Source organism: Anopheles nili, chromosome 2 (genome assembly GCF_943737925.1).
Source record: "Anopheles nili chromosome 2, idAnoNiliSN_F5_01, whole genome shotgun sequence".
In the NCBI taxonomy this organism is placed as follows: domain Eukaryota; kingdom Metazoa; phylum Arthropoda; class Insecta; order Diptera; family Culicidae; genus Anopheles; species Anopheles nili.
Window position 1 is genome coordinate 75,505,339 of NC_071291.1, and position 26,294 is coordinate 75,531,632.

The window sequence follows — 26,294 nt, forward strand, 5'->3', positions numbered from 1 at the left end:
TCCGATACCCGCCAAAGACACCCGGTGAAGAAGCTAGAAAACAAAACAATTCCAAAAACCGAATTGATAATGGAACGCCTTGCATCGTGTCTTCGTTGGTGGTGATTAAAAAGTGGCACCGTTTGATAAGAGCATGGATAGATTGGGATAGGTATATAACGGCATTCGCCGATGATCCGAAAGGTAGTTGGAAATAGATCGAAGTGCCTGGTGTCAAAATGAAGCTATTGATTGTACTGAGTGTGGTGTTGGCAGTCCTTATCGGGTTGTCTAGCGCAAAACCGTCGAGCTCTGGAAGTTGTTCAAAGCAGGACGAAGGAAAAACGTACGGTTTGCCGGAAGACTGCCATCAGTATGTGATCTGCAAGAAAGGTAAACTCGAGACTGAGCAATGCCCGAGCAAGTACAACTACGACACAGCCACAGACAAGTGTGTGAAGGCCAAGTATGCGACCTGTGCAGTGAAGGACACTCCGCTGGAGCCCGTAGAAACCAACGAGAAGTACGACTACCTTTGCACGAAGGTGTTGTATGGAGTTCGAGTCCACCCCGAAGGATGTGACAAGTACCTGGTCTGTACGAAGGAAAAGGCAGAGATTCAATACTGCGACGACGGATTCATCTTTTTGGCCAGTTCCATTAGCTGTGTTGAGGGTGATAAAGTGTCGTGTACGGTTAAAGTTATCGAACCGATCACAACAGCAAGCCCACCGAAGACATCAAACGACTCTGATGAGAGTGGATCTTCGGAATCTGATGAAAGCTCCTCAAAAGAGGGTGGAAAGTATGATTCGCTGTGTGACAAGAAGTCATCAGGAAATGTGGCTCACCCTGAATCGTGCACGAAATACATTTCATGCTCAAAGAACAAGGCCCAAGAGAAGGACTGCAAGAAGGGCTACTCTTATTCTTCCAAGGACAAAAAATGCGTGAAACAGAAGAATGGAGAGTGTGCCGATGCTCCTCAGACAACTACTTCGACTACGACTACAACAACCACTACCAGCGTACCCGTACCAGCAGGAAAGTACGACTACCTGTGTGAGAATGTTTACTTTGGAAACCGTGCCCATCCTGAGTCCTGTACGAAGTACATCTCGTGCTCGAAGAACAAGGCTCAGGAGAAAGACTGTAAGAGCGGGTTCTATTTCTCCGTCTACCTAAGACTGTGCATCCCAGGAAACAGTGAAACCTGCTCGGAGAACAACGGTGGCAATCATGAAACGCAGCCACCAACGGAACCGTCCGTCGAAGAAACGACTCCAACGAAACCGTCCGTCGAAGAAACGACTCCAACGAAACCGTCCGTCGAAGAAACGACCCCAACGGAACCGTCCGTCGAAGAAACGACCCCAACGGAACTGGTGACTCTTCCGCAGATTGGTGGAGATCCAGGTCAGCCAAGCAATGACTGTTCCGTGGGCTTCACAGGCTACCTGCCGATGCAGAACGATTGCACGACCTACGTGTACTGCTTCCAGGGAGAACCATTACAACGTTCGTGTCTCGAAAACTACATCTACTACGCGCCACTAACGACGTGCCTGCCAGGTGACCCGGTCCTGTGCCAACTGTACTCGGTTTAGGCGCCGTATCACCAGCAGGATACCATTAACCGGTGATACAAAGTAATGCCTTTGCCCCGTCCGGATTCAGGCACTCGTTTTTTTTTTTTTGCTGTTTCGCCGTGCACATGTACAGTCAGTAGCGGAGGCCTACCCTATCAGACGCGCAATCGACTGAAAGAGACTGAATAAAAAAAGCAGAAGGGGCCTTCGAGTGAAAAGAAAACCCATCGATTCGTAAATGCGTTGCGCCATTCCGCATCGAAAGCGGTGTAATTGACAATCAGTTTCAGTGGTTCGCCGAAGACGATCCGTTTCGTGAGCGGGCTGGGTCGGGCATATAATCGAAACCTTATTGATTGGCAATGAAGCTAACCGCACGACATAACCGAAACGGCCATAAAATCGTCGGCCGGTAAAGGGCGGCCACGCAAAAAGCCACGCGGAACTGTGCGTGTTTCGAGCATGTGAGTTTAATTGCTTGTCCCTTCGTTGTACGGGCGGTTCCGCCGGTGCTGGTTCCGCAAACTCGAGAGTCAGACATGCGTTACGCGGCCCCGTCAGGGATCATCCCATGTGGTTGGGTTTTGCGATAAGGCGCCTTCGTGTAGGGTGAAACGATAAAAAAGGCCCTCCGATAGCCGGAAACACGGAGGGACGAGCCATCGTTAGCGAGTACTTACCGGTTACACGCACCTGAAGGAGGAGGCTCAACCGCGAGAGATCGGAAGTAGTTATCGATTTTCGGTCCCAGCACCGAACTAACGGCGCATTTCCGGCGGCTGCAAATTGTCTGCCATGCGGACAGGAAACGACTGCCGGTTTTCTTTCGCTTATCTGGTGGGATCAGGCCACGTTTGTGAGTCCTTTTCTCCTTCTGAGTCATTTTGCTTACAGTGCGGTTGGTCGGTTCCAGGCTTCGCTTTTCAATTACACGACCCCACGCGTCCGCGCTGTTCATCAAAAGCGATTCGGTCGGTGCAGGAGCGAGGTTTTTCCAGTGCACATTCGGCGCAGTCCCGCTTCGGACGATTCATAGTAACGCCGAATGCCACTTCAAACTACACACCGGCTCTAATAGGTGTAAGGCAGACGGTCGATGTGGCGCAACCACGGAGGGATACAAAAATCGGCGAAGTATTAGCTGCATTCGACAACTGAATGGCGAACGAAGAGTGAAAGGGCGCAAAAAAAAGCGAAATCGAACCTAACGATCAGCCGTAATTACTAAATCCCGAAATCCCGCCGACCCCAACCAAGCATGATGTTTGCTTTGTAATTGCAATCAGTGCTGTTTAGGGCTGGTTTGGTCGGGATGGGGAGACACTCGAGCCATGTTTTGGTGCGCCCGTCTCGAATGTCTTTGATGCAATTGTGCAGCAACAGCAGCAGCAGCGGCACTTGTAGTAGTATAGAGGCGGATCTCCATTCTGCATGCAGTCATGGGTCTTTGATCAGTTTGAGTTATTTCACAACGCAACCGGCGACCTATGAATGCGTCCATTTTATGAATGGGGGGATTTTCTCGTTCCGCTAGTCGAGGGAAAATGTTTGATTTTCCCGACCCAAAGTTTCGTCATCCGCGCGAACGCAGTAGACGTGGGGGATTCGTTTAACAGGCGTTGCGATGATCGCCACAATAAACGTCACTCCGAGCGTAGCCTACTAATTGGCCATGCCGAATGGCAGGCCCAAGGCCAAAGAATGGCCCATCTCTCGGGGAAAGTTTCGAGTGGCCCGCGGTCGCGAACAACATTACCATATTTAATTGCCCACCCGCAAGGTACGAATGAGCTGTAAAGTTTGGCCCCCCGACAACGACAACCGGGGCCCACAATGGCGAAAGTTTTCCGTCCACCCGACCATCCATCAGACCGGGAGGCATTTTCGCGATAAGAATAGCTAGAAGTGGTCATTCCGATTCCTTCCGTAACCGGTGGTTCCACGCAGACACGGTTAATTTAGGAGGATCATTAATTTTCTTCACGAGCGCCTCACAGTTTCGATGTCAAAACTACGTGTCCGTCTGTCCGAATCCGGTTCGAGCTCACCTGTTCCCAGCATCCGCTAAATGGCACTGGAACGATCCTGCGAGTGAATTGGGAGAAAAAAGTACACCAACTCCTTGGGGCTATTTTTCATCCCAAGCTCCGTCTCGGACTACAGAAGCAGGCCATCGTCTTCGTTAACGTATTTTTTTTTGTACTTGCGTCCTCTCGACAATCGGAACCGACCGATGAGTTCGCCACCCCCGGCGACGGGTGCGAAAGAAGTTGTTCCGTCGGTGTTACCGCGTGTGAAAATGCAGTTGTATTGTAGTTTAATTATTTCCTCGCGGAAGCGTTTTTGTGCGGAGCTGTGGGTTTCTGGCTGGGGTTTTGTGGTAAAAACTCCTGCACCCGTTCGAAGAGAATGGCGTCGATGTAACGGTGGGCTGGCGTGTGAGTGGGCACGCGGGTACTACAACTACCACAGCTGCAGGAGCTTGGTGAGGAGCGAGAAAAAAAATTGTATACCACCACCCGAAACGAAACTTCATTAAGTTTGTAATTGATGATGTGAGCATATGTTTGCTTCTCACCAAAGTTGGACCGTCGCCCGGTTTCGGGAGCGAGCTTTTCCCGGGTTTTCTTACCCAGCTCTCGGAGGGTGCAATTTCGACGCCATCAGCCGATTGTTCCTGACCATCGGCTGCCGCAATTGAAATAGAACACTTGAGGTATAAGCCAGCGAGTTAAATGAAATGGAAAACCTTCAAGAAAAGCCGATCCGCTCGCCGCTAGAGCCAGTAAACGGGTTTAAATAAAAGTCCGCAAACGTTCCCGGCCCGAGCCGTGCCAGGCGAAATAATAATGAACGAGGTGGTTGAATGGGAAAACCAAAGCACCGATAGCCCGGCGTTCGGTTTCCCGGCATTGGCTGCGGTTGACGGAAGCCCTACGAAGGTGTCGGAAATTGGTTCTTAAACGGGAGCAGCCCCGGGTGGCTTACGTAAACGATACGCCATCGGACCGGTTGGGAAGCGTATCCCAGGGCTCGCGTCCGGCACTTCGACCCGTTTCGGTGACAGTTTTCTCGCGTTACGAAACGTTTTGACGGCTTTCCACGTCCGCGGATCACGTGGAGGTACGCAAACTGTGTTTGCCTGTGACTTGTGCACCTTTGAACCCGGCTCGGTGTGAAACATCGAAGGGTTTTGGCCCGATTGAGTCCGATGCCGGCGGCGAATGACCGAGCAATGCGACAATCCAATTGCGAACGGCCCCGTGATTCTGTTGACGGTAAATATTGACGCATTTATTGGGGTCTCTGCTTAATCTTCGTGTGCTAGTAGACCGGCTGGTGGGAAACACATTTAATACAATCGAAGTACGAATAGCGAGAGATATTACAAGGCATACACCACATATTTCCATCGAAAAACAAAACCCAAATGAATCAGAGGTAAATTCATCAAACGAAACGCAACTAATCGTAAACATGTATCATCATATACATTTCGCAACGAATAGGCATAGACTGGACCATTTCATTCCTGCTGAATAGAGGTATTCATTTGGTATTCCCAAATGAGGTAACGTCATTTTTGCTTAAAAGATTCATGGATGCAGAGTTTGTCACGATACGTTCCAGTGGCCGTTTCATTTTCATTTTCTTTCACTCTCCCGGAGTCCTAAAAAACGTCTCCTATTGCCCGTGCGCATATTTTTTCGATCGCTCGTCCTGCACCAACCTATCGCCCAACAAATCACTCGTGCCATAAATTCATAATCAATTACCGGGACGTGCGCTTGGGAAATGGGACGATTCGTTCTACAACAATGACATTCCATATTGGCCGTTCGATGATTGCTTCTCCTGCGGCGTTTTCACACAACGGACCGGTGCCAGGGAGAAAAGAATAGAAGGGAGAACGGAAGGATGCGCCAGCCAGGAGATAGGAGGTTTCGGTCCCCTTCGGGCGCGCTGAATTATGGTTTCACGTGCGTATCGGATTTATGCCCTTCGCAACACCACCCGGAGCCGGTTGTCTTCTTTTCCTTGTTCCACCGGGGTTTGTCTTCTTCCATTTTCACCACGTGCTCGATAGAGGCCGCTCACTGGCAATTAGGGCACGGTTCTGCCGGTTTGACGAGCCCAAGCGCTGGTTTCCGGCCTCGACAGGGCAGTAAACGGTTGCAGGATAAACAACCGTAAACTATTGGAAAATATGTTATGCAATGGGATTATGACGCACCTCCCACCAGGGGGGTTGTCGCACACCCCGTACTGTGCGGCTGAGCGTTAAGCTGACTCATCCCGCCAATTGAATCGTCATTAAGAGAGGGTGCGTTTTTTCTTCGCCTTCCCGGTGCATTTGGTGTGTCCTTACGCTGGTGAAAAGTTTACTCGTCGGTAATCTTTCGCACCGCCCTACTGCAGGTGAGGATTAGTCCACGCACACTGCCACCGATGGGGATGAGAGCGCTGTAATGAAGCACCCTTTTCGAATGCTTGAGAATCATAAATTTGTGTCAGCTCTAGTACCGTTTCACGCGATGTATTTTTAATTAAAATATAATCTTTCTTCACGATGCAATCGACGAAAGTTTTAACTCGTCTGATAATGGATTTAGTACACAAAAACTATTGGGGGCAAATGGAAATATTTTGAAAGGACGATAACTAACGCTTACTCCAGGTGTCAACAACCCTGAGTATCGTGCTCTCACTGTGGCTCGTCTAGGCAGCTTTATGTATTTTCGTGGATTCAACAATTTTACAGCCCTCAAACGAGAAATGATTGCTTCTATTCAATTCATTTTTGGCTTCTAAGAAATCGCGACATTTGTTTCAATTTCCCGCAAGATCTGCGTCGCCTCGGGTCGGACTTACTTCGCGATAAGAATCCCACTCACTCTTGCATAGCAAAATGAAAGCCCATCTTCCGATTCGGGCGCTTGGCAACATATTGTCTCGTGGCTCACCGGGCGTCGTAGCGTGGCATCATTGGCGTCGTTTCCGGGAAATCGGTAACGATTGTGCTCATTAAATTTAATAAATCAAAAACCCACCCTTCGCCGGTACGCCGTCAAGCGTGAATGTTGTGAGGCTGCTTCTCAGATGTGCTATTTTTTACTAGGCCAGGATATTCGCACCCTCCATCGCACGGGGAAATGAGCCCAGCCGTGCCGGAGCACGCACGCGAGGACGCGTGAGATAATCGCACACGCGCATCGAACCATTTTTAGAAAAACCGGCCACGGCTCGTGCCACACCGCAGGGGACATTCACGCTCCGGGATTCATAACACGAAAAAAAAAATCGCGTGACTTCTCACGACTCGGGTGCTGATTGGCCGCCCCGTAGGGGCACAACGGATTCAGGCTGTGCAAACAGGAGCAAATTTTATTACGATTTCCCGCATCCACATCCTTCGGGAGGGTGGACTTCGAAAGAGCGCACTATCCCGCCGGCAACGCGCGAAACTAGCACTATGCGCCTGTGCTTACACTTAATCTTATTAGAGTATCATCCAATCCGTTTCCGAACCGGCAACCGTCCCGCAGTGGGACGAAGAAATGAATCGCGGGCAATAATGCTAGGAAAAAAAAGCAGTGGAAGGAAGACGATCCTGGCCAGAACTAAAATCCCCGCTTCCCAATCCGCGGATTCGAGAGCACCCTTCCACGGGTTCGCAAGGACCTGCATGTCCGCAATCTCGAGCCCGCCTAAGGCCACACTCCAGCGGATAAAAAGACGCCACACTGGCGGGAAGCGCAGCGAATCCAAACCTGATTGAATCCTGAATGTGTTGGTGGGTGCTCAGACTCCTCGGGGTGGCCCAGCCGGATGGTTGGGAGACGCGAACGTGGCCGGGGACATGGATTTTCAACTGCAACTTCCGGCAACCGGCAATGATTTAGCTCTCCCAGGTGTGAAGACGACGTGTAAAACCGAACTTTCCAGCCCGTGCCGGGCGGATGACGGAGCGCTTTCGCCGGTAACGGTAACGAACTCCCGCGGCTGTGTGAGCAAACTTTGTGTGGCTTCGAGAGGAGATGTCTGCCCGCGGTCCAGCATCCCTTGCAACCGCTTTTCCGACGGTGCACCTGAGCGGTGGCTCGAGAGCCTGCAGTACAATGCTGCCACCAAATGAGGTTGTAGAAATTCGTTACTTCCGTCACACCCCGGGAACCATCGCTGCACACGGACGGCGGGTCGGGCGTATGTGTGCTGCTCAAGATAATTGAATCGCGGTGTGTGTGTGTGTGTGTGTGTGTGTGTCTGGCCGGCCGGGATTGAGTGCGCTTTGGCCGATTTTGTGCCGGTGCCCACGTTCCATTTCGCCGTAAGCCTCGCAGGTGAAATAAATTTGATGAAAATTGAACTCCCTTCGTATCGGGGCCAGAGCATTGGAAGGTTGGAGGGTCGAGTGTCGGTATTAGTGCCTGGATGGATGCCTCGACGAGGACGAACCAGCCACAAGGATGCAGTACCGGAAGCTGAACAGATAATTATTACAGCCCTTCGGATCGATCGCTTTTGTTACACGTGCACTTTGAAGCGGTCACGCAAAGGGAAAAGCGCTTCGTTTTTCATGTGTGGCCATTTTGTGTGGCCACTACACCGGCGGTGAGTTTTATTTAACACAAAAATACGCTCAATGCCAGACCTGAATGCCCGGAGGTCTCGTCCGTTTGATTTACGATTCCAACCGATAGCCCTCCCGATCGACACATAATTTATGGCACTATCTAATTCGTCCGCCGACGAGCACTTTATTGGCGGATAATCGCGTTATCGATAAGACCAGGTAAAAATGCATTGCTACCATCACAATCGCAGCCGTAAATTGCCCCAATCAGCACCGTGGGCTGTGGGCTTATCTCGTCGTGAATAACGCAAACAGGAACTGAAGTGAGAACGCCTCAAGCTCCCAGGTGGTACAAGTCACACCAGGCTACCTCGCCCGGTAGACACGTCGCAAACGGCACATAGAAGATGTACCCCTCGAGGCAATCGTGCAGAGTCGCCACGCCTTGCGAACACTGGATGTACTTCGTGCACTCGGGCTGATACGGAAGCCTACCATTGCGGATGGTTCCACACGAGATCGGAGGAGTCTCCGTGGATGTAGGATCACCCGGAGACAGTCCCGGTCGAGGACACTCACTTCCGGAAAAGGGCACGCATCGTTCAACCTGGCTGTCGTATATGAAGTGTGCCGGGCAGAGCATCATGTCCCAGATGGACCCATTGAGGCAGTTGAACGCACCATTACAGCAGGCCGGAAAGTAGTCCCAATCACCGTCCAGCGAGGCCGCACACTCGGAACTATCTGGGAAGTCCTCGGCGTAGAACAAATCACACCAGATCACCTCCGAACGGGCTGTGCGACTTTGCAGGGCCAACTTAGTGCGCGAATCCACCGTAATGTCCCCAAGGGACCTGCTCACTAGTGCCACCAGCAGGAGCAGTAATAAAGATGCAGCGATTCTGCTCATCGTGTACGTACTTGTGTTGATTTCCACTTACTTCAGAACTGACTTGTTGGGCTGACGCCGACCGGGCCTTTTATTAACAACCGCGCAATCGTTGCGTTGTCTTATCATCACCACAAGGTACCCTAAATCCGGACATCGGTCAGACAAACAACCTTCAGCAGACTTTGAATCACATCCGACCGAAAGAAGGATGTTGCTGGTTCCGTTCCGTTGTGTCTATCGATGTTTTATGGCACTCCTCATATCGTGCAATTGCATACGTCGTATTTTGCTATCAGCCCAATTAAACGACCCACATACCATCGAATTTCTTTTGCGTGAGTCAAACCAACCGATGGTAGAAAGGAATTCAGATTTCCACCTATTTAACCCGAGTGGAACGGAATTGAATCGTACCCTTCAACCCTCACAAGCACTCAAGGCAGCCACAAGACGCCACCCATCGACGGAGCGATATCTTTTGATCGTGCAATTAATAAGACTTCGCTCTACCACCGCCGGTTGCACATTGTGGTTCGCAATTTGTTCCGTTCCATTACCAGGCGCGCTCGGATTTTGGAGCCAACCCACTCTAGTGCATCACCAGCCGGTGACGACATCGTCGAGACGGATGATCTCATCACGATGATAATGCGATTTGCGTAACGCGAGCCGAAAACCCCATCATCTCAGCTCGCCGCGAATCTCCGAAGTTGGTTGCAAGGACCACGCTCGGCAAGGACGACGCACACAGGACACAGCGGGTGGCCACCGTAAATCAATTAGGAGCGTCAAAGAAAGGACCGCACTCGCGCGGGAAGAAGCATCGCGCACAATTAATGCTTCCACGGGTGCTTCCCGGTTGTCGCCGGTGCTGGAGCCACGGAAATCGTTAGCATTGATTGTAAAGTGCATTGTTGCAGCGATGGAGCATAATTTACGCTTCGTTCTGATTTAATTTGCCTTCAGCAGCGCTATTCTTTGCGTTTGATGTAGACGTTCATCGTTTTATCCCATGACGATGTCGATAGTGTGGCTCGGTACCAGGATCTAGTTCTCATTGCCGTACGCAAGAAGCAAACTCATCAGAGTCACCATTGGAGCAATGGTTCTGTAAGAACTGTCAATAATAAAAACCCAGCTGGCCCATAATAGACCCGCCGACTAGGGAATCTGAAGCGTTTGTTAGCTTAGCAGCTAAATTAGAAACCGTGTGAATTGTTTAATTCCGCGATCTCAGCGCAAGGATATGTCAACGTCCTTGGCGAGATGGATGAAGCACCTGGCCAAATCGCGGGAATGGTTCCGTTGCACTGCATGAGCAACATTTCCCACATCGCGATAGAATCGTCCTTGTAACGTGCGTGCATCCGTGCCGTCCTTCATCTCCATTTGTCCCTTATGGTGCCTTCTGCTGGATAGGAGCTTTGTTCGGTGTCTTTCCTTTGGAGACAAAGGAGTTCCCAACACGAATTCTGGCACCCGCAGCGCCCAATCTGTCAGACATAATATTTGCAGCTCCACACCGCGCCGGGAATAACACACGCTGCCCGCCGCGACACACGCTGTGGTGTAGGAGTTTTTGGAAGCCACGCGAAGAACTATGTGCCAACTCGAGCCCAACACGGCTGTCTCGCAATTACTTTACCAGCACCGAGCAAATGTTGCTCGAAACATCGCGCAACAAACCACGCCACCCGCTCGTGGGTGGGATTTTTGGGGGGAAATTAAAGCAACGAAAAAAACAAACACACATATACACACGCGCGCGCGAAGTTCCGATTCCTCGCTAATAGCTGACACTGTCGAGGCCGACGTAGACCGAACAGTGCCACTCGCTTGACAGCACGTTTGTCTAAATTCCAACCCCGCGCCCTTTGGCCATCGCCAACAAGCTCACGCACAGACAGGAGTCCTTTTGCAAGGATCTCACCCCTCAGGCGCAACCGCGAGTTTTCACTGGAAGGGGTTTGACACCATGCTTATGTGAAGTGACAATGCCCGCGCGATGATGTGCCATTGTGTCGGCGGGAAATCGGGCGATACATACGTGCAGGGAAAATGCGTTCACACGAGCGTGTGTTTGTGTCTTTTTGTTGCCAACGGGGCATAAGGATGCGCCCTCACACTGCCAACGCCGGGCGACAGGAAACTTTTCAATGTAATTAAAAGCAGATCGTTCGCCGAGAGCGCGTTACATTAGCGGCGTTGGCTGCCGGTTGACTCGAACGGCCTCCCGGAGGTGTTGACATTGAGTGAGCTGATGAGATTTTGACTCGATTGTTTGACGCGCCTCGGCAATCGGAAGCGTTTGGAAAAGACGGAAGAAGCAAAGCGTACCAGCTCCAACAGTGTGCTTTTGCTGGCGGCGAGTCCTGGCAGCCGCTTTCGATTAAGTTCCGGGATGTTTTCTGAGGGCACTGTACGCTGTAGGCTTTGTGAGCCTGATTTCTGCTCACAGGTGCTTTTATTGGCAAAAGCTTTGGCGGCTTTTTCACGAATGTAGTGCGGAAATTACATCGCACGAGGATGTTGTGCTTGTGGGTTGAACTATCCCGCACGGTAAAAGAAAGCATTTTCCCATTCAAGATACTCGAAGGGTTTTATCTCAAAGCACAACCCGACTCGCGAGTACACCAAGCCAACCAAGCCAGCCCTTCTGAGTCGAACAAACAATTCAATGTAATTTACGCACGACAGTATGAGAAATTTCTAAACACAAAGCGACATCTTCCCAACCACATCTTGCGCGTTTTATCTTCCAGAACCACACCCACACTCAGGTTGGCTCGCGATATGGAAATGTCTCCCAGCCAGCCGGGAAATGATAAACAGCGAATGCAGTTTTTATTTCCTCCCAGCGCACGCCATGCTGTTAGTACATCCCACAGAACGATTCCCCAGATGTAGAGCCGACGTTTCCGACGCAAAGGGTTCCTTCCCGAAAGCAGTGCCATTATGCTAATTTTACGATTACTTTCGCACATCTGGTGCCGAGCTCGCGCTCGAGTTATAGCCCGCGGTCGCGGTAATGATTTGTAATCGTTCGCAATTTCGTCCATTTAAAATATTTATTCCTGCGTTCGCGCGTTGTAGAAAGGGGTAGAAATGAAACCCCCGAGAGGGTGGAAAAGTGAATGCGGCTATTGCTCGAGGTACACGGAAAGCAACTTTTCTATTTTCACCCGGACCGTGCCAATTTCCCGCCTCTAATTACCGCATTACCGAGAAAGCTCGGCCTGATCGTTCGACGGAACGGATTGTGCGCGCTCAACTTAGTTAAGCCGTGTAGATGGCGAGCACATTTTCATAAATTTAAATTCATCCTTCCAGTCTCACCATCCTCGGAAAGGATCCCCTCAGGCCGAGTTCTTCCAGGATTGGGACCGATGCGTGGTGTGGAAAATTTATGAAGCTGCAATATTTGATGTAATTTGAATAATAACGTTTAGCGCGGCGGGCCATTTTGTTCGTTTTTCGATTAACTATTCTTCGGTACACAACGCGCCAGGCACATACACACACGTACAGAGAAACAGGACACACCTCCCACAGGATTGGGGGGGGGGGCGCATTTCCACGCAGAAAATCGTTCGCACTAATTCCCTTTGAACCGGCCGATGATTGGAGCCACGATGATTTTAGTCGGTTCGCGCTTAAACGGCTTACCGACGACCAGACTGTCCGTATTCCTGTCCCCGGGCCGGGTCGTTGATTTGTTTTGCTTTCCAATTAACCGTGGCGTGCGTTGTGGGAGGGGATTCGAGTGGGCTGGCTGGTCGGGAAAACATATTTTGTCGCTTTGCTTTAAAACCACCACCATCAACAGAGACCCGGACCTTCTGTCTCCCTCGCAGTGTCCGATCGCGATATCGAACTTCGATATAAATAATTTAGCGTAATTTGATAAATTAGCTTTCGAATAAATATTTATAGTGCCGGTGAATAATTTATCGCGCGAAACTGCGCTTTCTAATCAGGCCGCATTACAATGCGCCCTCGCGGGTATACTCGAAGCCTCGATGGTCGCCGTGGAGTGTTTCGCGGATATTTTGGGGCTTTTTTGACTCACGTGAAAAGCGATGGAAAACAGCGAACAAAAAGCTCACTTCCACCTGTGTCAGAAACACTGCAAAAGGTTAGGCTTTGTGGTGTTTTCCCGGTGCAAATAATCGAGCAAAGAGGCAGTCTCTCACCAGCTCGTGTGGTGCCACGGCTCACACGGGAATATTTGAATGATTTCCGATTAATATACATCGCACTACCGAGACGGGTCGATTTTCCGGGGTGCTTTTAGTTTCGTTTACCCTTCTCAACACCGACCCATCGCCATATCAAGCGACTGTTATCGGCAGAATTCAAAACGGGTGCCAAATCCGGGCTCCAAAACGAGCAGGTCGAAGGGCCGATCGCTTTGATAACGAAAATGCGTTGATCCGCCGGCAGTACCACGCGTGTTCCCTTTGAAGCACCGGCTCCGGTTGGTTGGCCGGCGGCCATAATACGGGACGGGACCTGTGTCCTGTTGTTTCCGTTCCCAGATCCATTTCCCAAACCACCCACCCTCTGCCCCGATAACGCGATGCGAGGCGGGCGAAAATGAAGCCGTTTATTAAAGCGTTTGATGTTGTTTCAACTATAATGCGCGTATTAATTTCCACCGAACGCCACGCTCGCCTCCCGGGACGGGAACTCGGGATGTCAGGACGCGTGTGGAAATAGGGACACGAGCAAACATCACCCAGTCGGTGGGATCCTGTGTTAGTTTGTCGTTTATTACAGGATGCTCCCTTGCGAGGCTCCCGATGGATCCAGCATCAACAGCGCTGTCGCTCGGAATCGCCGGTACGCGATTACTTACGCCCTGGTGGTGACGGTTTGCGACGAATTGGATAAACAGCGTGCCCAGAGCCCCGGTGAAAGGATATCGAGCACCAATCGCATTGGTTGGGGGTTGCGTGAGTACGCGCTTTACACAAACCCCGTGTTCAATAACATCAACTGTGTTTGTACGATCGGAACGTTTAGTTTATTGCAACGCCTAGTAATGGGGCGAATTAATTGCGCCCGAGCAGATGTTATGCACGCTTTTCATTTATTTTAGTACTTTACAGCGAGGTGGTTGTGTTTTTGAAATCGTTGAACTTCTTTTCACTTATACCACGTACAGCTGACAGGATTGTCCATCTCCGGGCAGGCATACACTCAACGGTTCGTAGAAAATGTATCCCTCGAGACATTGCCGCTCGGTGTAGTATCCCTGCGAGCACTCCAAATATGTGGTGCAGTTTCCGACGATCGGTACACGTCCCCTGAGAGTACATTCATCTCCCGGTGCGAATGCAGGCGTTGTCGCAGGTTCTGTACTGGTTGGTGGATCAACCGACAACGTGGTGTAATGATAACAGGCCTTGGCGACATCACATTCAACAACAGGGGCACTTTCCTTGTTCGGGTACGCGAGACAATTTCCAGCGAACGCGTTGTTCCGACAATGAACAACGCCGTTCATACACACGCGAGAAGGCACAGTCACCAGTTCCACGGATCCTTCACATAGCTCATCATTGCGCTCCAAATCATCCAACTTAAGGCACAACGGAAGATCACCACAGCGTTCCATCGGAATGAAGCGATCCTCGTCGCTAAGATCGACCGTTGTTTGGGACGCGATCGCGTTGATGGCTAGCAAGATCAAGATCAGCTGCTTCATTTTGCACTCTGTTAATAGGGCTTGTGGCAGGTTGCAGACTATCAGTAGTCTAGTTCTTCTGTGGGGTTTTATACCAGCCCTGTATGCATTTATCGCAGTCAGAAGCTACTATCGGGTATACGACAGCGGAAATTGTCATTTTACCACCATCGATAGTCTGCAGAAGCCCGATAACAAGTTGCAGTATCCTGTTGAACGTGGGTAAGCTGTATGTGTAGTTTTGCTTATCGATATAAATGCTACTAGACAGAACAATGATGAACAACGATCTCTGATAGCGCTGGTATCATTGAATCACAAATCGTAGATAACAAACGCTATCATCACATTTGTTCACGAGCCATGAGCTAAGGCACTTGCTATCATAAAAGAGAAATAACCTTTCCAATGAGAACATATTCGATGGTCCAATTGATAATCAGTAGATCACAAGAACATTGTTAGATATGGCAAGTTTATTAACTTCAAAGCATTTATTACAATTTGATCGTCTGATACATTAAAACAACGTACACGTATCAACCTTTCCAGGAAGGCAAACGTTGAAAAGCTCGTAAAAGATGTACCCTTCCTGACAAAGAAACTCTCGATAGATCTCACCATCACACCGCAGATATCGCGTACAGTCTCCTTCCAGAGGGAGCAAAGATGAAGCAGTAGTCGAAGAACAGCTGCTACCCTTTACAATGCCAGAACCGGAGCTGGAAGTCGTTGTCATCGTCGTCTCGGGTCCACAGTCGTTACCTTCTGGTACGCACAATCCATCTCCAGGCTGCGGCAGGAATCCAACAGGGCAAAGCATTCTCAGTGCCACCACATTTTCCACACATAACAGGGCACCATTAGGGCAGATCTCAGACACGACCCACCGCCCATTTGAAACGTCTTGGCACAAGGCAAAGTTCCATTCCAACTCGGCAAAGGACTCGCACCAAACCTTTTGCCCACAGTCAAGGTGAGGAACGTCCAACGTGTCCATGTTGACCGCTGTTCCCAGAACTGGAGCAATCAGAAGCGAAATAAGTACAACGAACACGTTCATGGCTGGTTGAGTGATCAATCAGAAGGCTCATAAATGCTTTTTATAGGCAGTTCACAGAAACGAATTCAATAATAAGCTTAGATCCTGGATTGACTTGGAAGCAATCGCGTTATCTTGTGCATCCGGTTGGTGGAAATTGCTTTATTGGCGTGTGTTCACTTTGTCAAACGACGGACGTGTGGATTTATTCCACTAGAGTACCAGCAACATGGTGTTTTTCTATCTCTTTGTGGTCATCGCTAGTGGGAGTTGGTGCTCGAACGATGAATCTGTTTTTCAAATTGACACACTGTCGGCGTCTCAGGGTCAATGGAGAACCCAGGCTCCGGGTGAGTTTGCATCGGTCGATCGGTCTATTCTACATATTCTGGATCATACATTGGATGCTTTCTCTTTTTTCCATCTAGCGATCAACTTTCATCACACAATATAGCACTCAGAATTGCTGCATAAATGTGCAAGGTGCGATCAACAGCCACCACACGATTGCGCCTCTCGGACATTCACACACCAACGCGCAGATTCTATGAAAATTAATCGCTTTTACAACAGCAGCAAACACCCTTACGCGCTAGGCCGCGATCCCTATCGATCGTGCCTCAAATTATGATTTAATTCCGCGCACACATCGCAACACTCTAGCTTGCGCTGCGTACACGAACTAGAAAACCATCTGCAACGGCGCGCTCGAGCGGGCTCTTCTGCTGCGGCTGAAGCGGACTCTTGTTAAAGTAATTAAAGCGCGTGTTCGCGTACAGATCGCGCGCCGTCTCCCATATCGCTCAACCACGCTGGTGGGAAGCATCGTCGCCCACAGAGCAACATCAGAATCGCGAGCATCGAGCGTCTTAAAACACCAGCACCATTGTACGCTGGGTGGGTGTCCCGTTGGGGGTCTGCTGAACGTATCAAATGCAACACGAAGCTGGCGATGGTATAAAAAGATTTCCAAAATCGGCCAAAAGTTCAGTTGGCCGGGTGGTGTTATCATGTGCGCACAAAAGTGCGGAGTGTAAGATCTAACGCGAAACCTCGAAGTGCCCTCTGAGGATCGAGCAGTGTGAGTTGAGGATCCGATCCGTGTTCGGTGGTGTCCCACCAAAGACGACCCAACCCGATTGGGAGTTCCTTCGGAAGTAAGTCTCAACTTTATCCAACGCTAGTGTGTGCTTGTGCGTGATTGCAAGTGTGTGAAAGATCACTCAAGGACTAGCGAAACTGATCATTTCCCACAGAAACGTTTTGCGAAAAAAAAAAAGTGAAATATCGTCCCGCAAGACGACCTCGAGCGGGTGTTCAACGGAGTCTATTTTCGGGCCCGGCTGGATTTCATTTTATCGTCATCGGCAACTGTGTTGCGGCTATTATCAGTAACGCAAGCTGGCAGAGCTAACGTGCGGATGAAGTGAATTTAGAAGTAGACCACAGTGCAGTGAACCAATTTGATAGTGCTCGAAATTAGGTCCTAAATAGCTCTAATTTTTCCGGCCCACGACACGATGGCTTATCAGTGCGCGAGAGTGGCGCGAGATTTCAGCCACAAAAACCCAGGCTACCGATCTCTGAGGCAACGCGCATACGATCGCGTTTAGTGTACTGGCGATCGCGGGTCGTTTTAGTTCATTCTCATTTGACGATCGTGCGTTTTTACTTTCTCAATCTCTCTCTCCCTCTCTCTTGGCACACTCGCAGGACAACCGAAGGACTTGGCAGGACCGCCATGTTCTAAGGCGGCTGCGAGAGGACGTCTCAATCCTGTCATTCCATTAGAAAAGCAGCCTGAAAAAGATCACTCCAACGTAACGCCAGCAGTGCTGTGAACCGTGACGCAAGATGAAGTTCCGGCTGAGACGTCCGCTGCTGCTGGCGGTGTTCTTTATCATAGTGATCGTTGCCGACGAGGTACGATGTGACGAGGACCCGGCGACGGTCAAACCGGTCAAGAGAAAAAGCAAGAAAAGCAAAGTGAAAAAACTGGCCGTGAAAAACCTGAAGAAGCCACGTGATCGACCTCAAGCTGATCGACCACAAGCGCAAGCTCCGGAATACGACTCGGCGTACGATTACGGTGACAACTACGACTACGAACCGGATCAGGATTATGACGCGGAGAACGGTGGTAAGTTGTGGTCGAGTAACCCTGCTTTATTCCAACATCAATTGTCAGGCTATTTGCATTCGGGACATCATCTCACTAGCGACGATTTTTTCAGCTCCTGGAGGACGTAACCAGAATCCTGGCTTCCGTCAACCGGATGACGAAGTTCCGCGAGCCGCAGCCACAACGACAACCACCACTACAACACGGGCACCGGAACCGGAATCGATCGTACAACCGTTCACGTGCTACCACGAGGGCAAATGGTACCGTGAAGCGGAAGTCTTCCAAGCCGACTACCAAGGTTGTGCCACGTGTCGCTGTCGAAATGGTTCGATCCAGTGTGATAAAGCGGATTGTCCGCGTGTCCTTCCAACGACCACGACAACCACCACGACGACTACCACAACCACGGAAAAACCAGAGTTCGATGCAGCGGCCGTTGGTAATCGACTTCCGAATGCGTCTCCTGGTGAACCAGGACTTCAAGGTGAAGCGGGTCAGCCAGGAATTCCGGGCACTCCGGGTATTCCCGGTCCACCCGGTCCACCAGGACCAGCACCAGATCTCTCTTTCTACACGCAGCAGCTTCAGGACTCCATGGGTGGTGCCGACAAAGGTCCTGGACCGGAGAACTTCCAGTTTATGCAGGCCCAAGTTGGCCCAGTTGGACCACGAGGACCTCCCGGTCCGAGTGGTGCCACAGGTCCTCAAGGTTTTCAGGGATCTCGGGGTGAACCGGGTGAACCAGGACCACCAGGTGTTGGAGGTCCTGCAGGACCTCGAGGACTTCCGGGACCTCCGGGAAAGGATGGGGCCGCCGGTGATGATGGAGAACTCGGCCCACAAGGACCGGTAGGATTGCCAGGACCACGCGGTTTACCGGGTATGCCGGGAGTGCCGGGTCTTAAAGGACACCAGGGCTTACCGGGACCCGAGGGCATGAAGGGTGAAACGGGAGCCGTCGGTGAAAAGGGCTCGGTTGGAGCCACTGGACCAGCGGGTGTGCCAGGAGCGGTGGTAAGTCTCGGGAATCCTGTGACTGTGTGTGGGTGTGTGACTCAAACTCTCGTGTGGTTCGTAGGGACCTGCAGGACCTCGAGGAGAACGAGGCCGTGAAGGGCCTCCTGGACCAGCTGGCTTGCGAGGCATCGATGGAATAGCAGGACCACCGGGACCTCCGGTAGGTGGACATCAGGATTGTACGATGTGGGAGAAAAAAGCTAACATATGTGTCTTTCACAGGGTCCTGTAGGAAAGCCTGGTTCGCCAGGATTCCCTGGCAGCAACGGAGCCAAGGGTGACATGGGAGCGGCCGGACCCAAAGGTAGTCAGGGTCCTCAAGGTCCTCGAGGTGAGTCCGGTCGACCAGGGCAACCAGGAGAGCCTGGCCTTAACGGACCACCGGGTAAGGATGGTGTTTCCGGTGAAAAAGGCAGCCCAGGATCACCCGGAATTGCAGGACCTCCTGGGTTCCCAGGACCTCGAGGATCTCCGGGAGCGAACGGTAGTCCTGGTGATTCGGGTGCCAAAGGCGAGCCAGGTCTACCAGGTGAACGCGGTTATAAGGGTGAATCGGGCATCAAGGGCGAAGCAGGCGTTCCCGGCCCTCGAGGACTTCCGGGAGCAGTTGGACCCGAGGGAAAACGAGGCAAACGAGGCATGAAAGGTCCCACAGGACTTTCGGGACCTCAGGGCGAACGTGGGCTGCCAGGATCCCCAGGATTACCCGGTCCGGATGGAGCGCAAGGTGTGAAGGGTCAATCGGGTGATCGTGGAGCAACTGGTGGTCAAGGACCGAAAGGATCAAGCGGAGATCCAGGACCACCAGGGGCACCAGGCATTCAGGGTTTGCGAGGACAACCGGGTCGTCCGGGAGCGCAAGGAAAGGCCGGAACGCCAGGAGACCGTGGATTACCCGGAGCTGATGGAAAGGTTGGCGAGTCGGGTCCGCAAGGATTGCAAGGACTCCCTGGACCGATGGGTCTACCCGGTGACAAAGGCTTCACGGGTGAAGCGGGCAAGGATGGGGACATCGGACCACCGGGTCCTGTAGGTCCTCGAGGTGACGCAGGCAAGGATGGACCACCGGGCATCTCAGGACCTCCGGGACCGCCAGGAAATGATGGTGATCGTGGTCCACCGGGAACTCCGGGTCCACGTGGATTCCAAGGACTCCCAGGAACATCGGGAAATCCGGGTGCTCAAGGAAAAGACGGTCAGAATGGACCACCAGGACCACCAGGACCGGCTGGACAGCCAGGAATCCGAGGTGAACGAGGATTTCCAGGAGAGCGAGGACCCGTGGGTACGCCAGGAACTCCAGGAGTGCGAGGAGAACCAGGTGCACAAGGAAACGATGGACCTCCGGTGAGTGAAACATGTCTTTTTTGCGATCTCCAACGCTCTTCTAAAGGCCTGATCATCGCTTCATCTTCACAGGGCACTCCGGGGCCGACGGGCATGAAAGGGCACCAGGGCGCACCGGGAATGGTGGGTCTTCCGGGTCTTCGAGGACCTCCCGGATCGGCTGGTGACAAGGGCGAACGAGGCAGTTCCGGTCCACCAGGACCCGAGGGACCAGCCGGGCGTGTTGGTGAACGTGGTCTTCAAGGACCTCTGGGACCTCCAGGACCTCCTGGAGAACCAGCGGAAAAGGGCGAACCAGGCAATCCGGGCATTCCTGGTGAACCTGGAGCTCCAGGAGCTGTCGGTGATCGTGGAGCAGTAGGACCGCAGGGTTTGCAGGGCTTCCCAGGACCACAGGGTCCCGGTGGATCACCCGGTGCGAAGGGCGATCGTGGCAACATGGGCTTAAAGGGCGAACAAGGCAACTCGGGATTGCCGGGTGTGCCAGGAGAGCCAGGACCTCAGGGTTTGATCGGATTGACGGGTGCGAAGGGCGCTCGAGGTGAGCCAGGATTACGCGGAGAAACCGGATCAATGGGAACACCAGGACGACCAGGCGACCAAGGACCAATTGTAAGGATCCTCTGAAAGCACTAGAACGAGTCTGTGAGGGTCATTTGTTATCTCTTTCTTTCACAGGGCCAAACAGGCAATCCAGGCGCACCGGGAACGGCGGGCATGCCAGGACAAAAGGGCAATCCGGGTGATTCCGGACGTCCGGGTAATGCGGGTCCTCCTGGCATTCCAGGACCTCAAGGAATGGAAGGACTCAAGGGTGAAGCGGGCAGTGATGGACCTTCAGGACCACCGGGCAATCAAGGACCACAGGGCGTACCGGGAGATCGCGGTCTTCCAGGACTTCCGGGTCCGAGTGGCGCTCAAGGATCACGTGGAATGCGTGGAGCCGCGGGAGAACCGGGAACCCCAGGAAAACCCGGAGGTGATGGCCCTCCGGGAGCTCCAGGACATCTAGGACCTCCAGGACCACCTGGTCCCACCGGTGACTCGGGTCCGGAAGGACCTCCGGGCAAACAAGGACCACCCGGTATCGCAGGACGTCCTGGTGACAAAGGCCCACTCGGAAACCCCGGTACACAGGGTACACCTGGTGCACCAGGACTCCCAGGACCTCCAGGACCTCAGGGAGCGATTGGACAAACGGGCGACCGAGGACTACGAGGTGAAACGGGACCTCAGGGTGTGGATGGACCGACGGGACCTCGTGGAAAACCCGGCCCACCAGGACTGGAAGGACCCAAGGGCGAAAACGGAGAGCCAGGACTCAAGGGAACAAAAGGTCACCGAGGGTTGATTGGATTGCAAGGACTGCCAGGTCCCGCTGGTCCGCCCGGAGACAAGGGTAACGTGGGTAATGAAGGACCTTCAGGAAAACCAGGCGAAGCAGGACCTCGAGGACCTCCGGGTCGCGATGGTTCCCCAGGATTGCAAGGCTCACTGGGTATGGCCGGTCCTCGAGGACCTCCCGGAAGTGATGGCAAGAACGGTCTGTCAGGTCCTCCAGGACCTCCAGGACCACCAGGACCTCCAGGCGATGGTGTGGGCTATGATGCTGCCGCTTTAGCCGCTCTTCTCGGTCACGGACAGATGAACAATGTGAAAGGTCCGGACCCGAATCAGGGCGATGAACCGATGAACCTTGGACGTGTGTTTGAACTGACAGACGAAGAACGTCAACGGCTGGTTGAGAACGCCTACGAGAAGCTCAAATCAGCCTTCGCTACCTTCAAAAAGCCAGATGGAAAGCAAACCTCACCGGCAAAGACCTGTCGGGATCTGTTCGCGGCCCATCCCGAGTTCGCTTCGGGCCATTATTGGATCGATCCGAATGAGGGTGATGCACGTGACGCGATCCTCGTGTATTGTGACGCCTCACGGAAGGCTTCTTGTGTCCTGCCACAACCGGTTCGTACTCGGGAGCTTCAGTACGCCGGAGATGAACCGGAAGTGTGGTTAGGTGAGCTGAAGGACGGCCTCAAACTAAGCTACAAATCGGACAGCAATCAGATCGGCTTCTTGCAGCTGTTATCAGCGAGTGCCTCACAAAATCTAACATACCACTGTCGAAACAGTGCGGCTTATTTCGATGAATCGCTGGGTGATTTCCGATCGAGTTTGAAGCTACTCGCGTGGAATGATGCCGAACTGACGGCTCGAGGACCTCAACGGTTGCGTTACGAGGCGCTGGAGGATGGATGCAGGCAGAGGGCACCCCACTACGCCCACACCATCCTCAGTTATCGCACCGACAAACCAGGACGATTGCCGTTCGTCGATGTTGCGATTCGGGACGTTGGCAAACCGGATCAGCAGTTCTGGATCGAGATCGGAGCCGTTTGCTTCGAGTGATGGGTGCAATTGTGAGCAGGAAAGGTGATGGAGGAAGAGAGAGAGCGGTAGAGGGGGGAGAGGGGGAGAGGGGGGAGAGGGTGGTGGAGGTGACAACAGGCGGGTGGGACGCGAATGTGATGACTAATGCGAGGACAGGCAGGTAGGCTGGAGGTTTGACGAGTTCTCTTGGCGAGGTGGTAAAGGTCCTTGCGAGAAAGGACAGGTGCGTGCGTGCGTGCGTGCGTGCGTGCGCGCGTGTGTGTGTGTGTGTACAAAAAAAAGTAAGAAAACACAATAAAGTAACGTGCTAGGGTAAGAAGGATTAACTCAGGTTCCTTTGATTGTATTCCTTACTGGTTTGATTTTATGATCTTTCAACATTAACTGGGCTAAGCAAGCTCCTAATCATGGTCCTTATTTTACTCGATCTTCTGGGCTTGTGAGGGTGATATAGACATAATCAGACGATCCCCTGTGGCATTGTATGAAGCTTTGACTAAAATAAAACCAGCAAAGCTTCAATGATTAAGTTGGCAATCAGTGTGCTGAATGCCGCTTGATCCGCTCGCATGTTTCTGCTACACAAAAGAGGCACAAAATTAAGCTCCTCGAAGGAATTCACGTAACTAAGCCTGACTCCACTACTAAACAGGGTGTGCGAGTTGATGGGACCTAAGGAAAAGTTCGATAAAACACGCATAATGTTCGATACTAAACGCTGAGTGAAAATACTGTGCTTGAAAAGGTTGTTGAACCCTTCAGGATTTCGATTTTGACTTATTTTGTATGTTAAAAGCATTTAAGTGAGCTTAAAATGTACAATTACTCGAGTATTTCCTCGTTTATTGTATAAAACAAAACTATTTTCCCTAATAAAACCCAAAAATGTTGAAATTCCCATTTTTCTATGAATTTTGGATAAGATATGCTCTAAATATAATGAAATAACAACACACATTAGCCTTTTTTACGATAAACTGTTACAACAAATATTACAATATCGAAAACAGCAATTCCAAACATGCTACTTACGTTAAAAAGTTAACAACAATTTATTGCAGAAAAAGTTATAAGCAATCAAATAAAATTATTAAAAATTATTCGAACAATAATAGTACACACGATATTACGCAATGAACAAGTTCATTAAAAACTAATTTACAACAGCGAACATTGGGGGAGGCCAAAAAAGTAGTCAGCTCAAATCGCATATTTCATCGGCAAAAAAGTCGAAATTTTTGGCAAAAGTAACAGGAGAACATACCAGCTAAGAGGTATCATTTTTCTGATTTTTCCGGATTTTTTTTAATTTAATTTTTTAAATTTTAAAATTTTTTCTGATTTTAAAATTGAAAAACAGATGGCGCTCACGATTGAAATATTTCTGCTATAAATTTCGTTTGAAATATTTCAAGAAATCAGCGCCATCTATGAGTGAGTTAATGCAACTTTTTCTCTCAACCGTAATTACCGCCATCTATGGTTGAGAAGCTGAATCAAAACTGAAAATTTTCGTTTTAGCGCCATCTATAAGTGGAAATTAAAAGGTCTGACTTTTTTTTTCGAAAATTTTTAAAATTCCGAAAATTCAGAAAAATGTTACCTCCTAACTGGTATGTTCTCCTGTTACTTTGCAAATAAAATTTTGCTGTTTTGCTCGACAAATGCGCGGTCAATCTTAGATATTTTTCCGATGTTGCTTTTCTCGCTGAGGGTGTTTAAACGCTTTTGTCTGGCATGCTCATTTCGAATTTACGTGTTCACGATATTGTTTGCACAGCAGTTTTTCGCATAAACCACAATTAGTTTTTTGCTTTATAAATAACTAATTTACAAGAATGGCATGCTCGCTGCTGTCTTAAAAATGCTGAAACATAACTAAACTTGTAGAATGCAAGAAAAATGCTGCTAAATCTATACAATATTGTTGCGTTTCATTTATAAAACGATGATAATTCCAAAACAAACTGAATAATTTATTCGTTCGATATGATTTATATATTTCAATGTATAGAAAAGCCCTTAAACTAAATGGATTGGTACAAGATTGGCCATAAGATACGCTATCTGTTAACAAAAATCATGTTTTTCGTATTACGTAGCAGAAAAGAAGCATTGACTTTATTATAATGCTACGTACAGGTCATAGACCATTTTAAACTATGATAAGATGCGATTTAGGAAGGGTATTAAGGACTAGAAATTATTGCTTGTACCCAAATGGGTGTATTTTGATCGAAACGAATACAATCATTCAAAAAGAAAGCATTACTAGATGGAGTTGATTTATTCTATCAGTTCAAAACTCATTTATGATGCTTCAATTAGTAAAACGCAATATTTTCTCACACCGAAACTCAAATAAGCGTGCTTTAGTCCTTTTGAAACAATCTTGTGTGCAACCTAAGATGCAGCGCAACATAAAACCCTTGCACAGTGGTTCCTGTGCAGGACATCTTCGGGTTAGCAAAGTATGTAACATGTATATTTAAAAATATACAAATTCTTATACTCATACTTAAATCTCATAAATTGGATTGTTTAAATCAATTAAATCATTGTGGGCATGTTGTAACAAATGCTTATATATGACAAAGTTATCATGGATGGGAAATTTGCAATTCTGTCATCATTCGAAAGGACATTTGTTGGTTTGAAAATTTCTTATTTATTGTTTTTTCGTACTTCATCCACTACTAATCGTAGATACTTCATTATTTACTCTAACAGCTAGCTCTTAAACAACAGAAAGAATAATTATACTCACAGCATCGTTACAAAAGACACAAATTAAAGCAATTGCTTCATCTGGTGTCACACACATGGAGCTCAAAATGCATTATTAATCAGTTAATTCCGGGACATCGCGACCTATTCCTGAATCACGACATTTTCCACTGTAACTTTGTACCACAAGGAGGTCTAGGGCACATGCGTAATGGAATTATAATTCATCATTACACACCGAACGTGAAGGGATTCTGGGAAACCGTGCGCTACCCTCGAGGCTGATCGAGGACGCGATCCCGGCATGGTGTCTCCGAGGGCATTTAGGAATTAATTCCAATGGGGAGAAAAGTGTTGCCATGTCTCGGGCATCGTCTCCATGGGGAGCAGGCTTCTGACTCTGGTGCGATTAATCTTGCAGATCAGGCAGAGGCAGATGAGCCGTTTGTGCAGTCGCAGAAGACCTCACGCGAAGTTGCCATGGTTGCTTGTCTAATTATTATCTCCCAGCTGGCTCCCGGCCTTATTATCATTCCGACGCAGCTCACGACAGCAAGCAGGTTCCTGTCGTGTTCAGCGACGGAGATGAGGACCTTCCAAGCGAATGGGAAGCCTGGCCAGATAGCTACCGAATGGTCATAACGTGCTCCTTCCCGTGGATGAAGGTGCGACCCATGCAAAGTGCTTACAAATTGAGTGGCAAACTTGTGACTGTTACAGCGGAGACTGTGAGCAGAGGCGCCCAAGACGATCAACATTAGCGACGCGCCATCCGCCATGCCTTATCTAGATCGAGGCAGCTCGGTTCCGAGCGATCCCGGGCTCATCAGATGGGGAATCTCCGATGTTCAGGAACATTGTGACGAAGAACAAAGCACCCTTCGGCTATGGAAGAACGAGATAAGCATCTGCTGATGGGCAATTA

The 26,294-nt window shown here is 50.3% G+C and overlaps 2 protein-coding genes across 2 annotated transcripts; both read left to right on the plus strand.

Annotated features, from left to right (window-relative positions):
* The first annotated feature begins 218 nt into the window (after positions 1-218).
* LOC128730169 (uncharacterized) lies at positions 219-1,586 on the plus strand. Its single transcript, XM_053823201.1, has one exon. The coding sequence runs from the start codon at positions 219-221 to the stop codon at positions 1,584-1,586; it is 1,368 nt and encodes a 455-aa protein (XP_053679176.1).
* Positions 1,587-17,619: 16,033 nt separating this feature from the next.
* LOC128730884 (collagen alpha-1(I) chain-like) lies at positions 17,620-22,661 on the plus strand. The gene is made up of 6 exons (XM_053823971.1): positions 17,620-17,902; positions 18,000-18,904; positions 18,969-19,067; positions 19,130-20,254; positions 20,327-20,866; positions 20,933-22,661. Exons 1-6 carry the CDS (start codon positions 17,620-17,622, stop codon positions 22,658-22,660), a joined length of 4,680 nt encoding a protein of 1,559 aa, XP_053679946.1. The 3' UTR covers position 22,661.
* Positions 22,662-26,294: the final 3,633 nt, after the last annotated feature.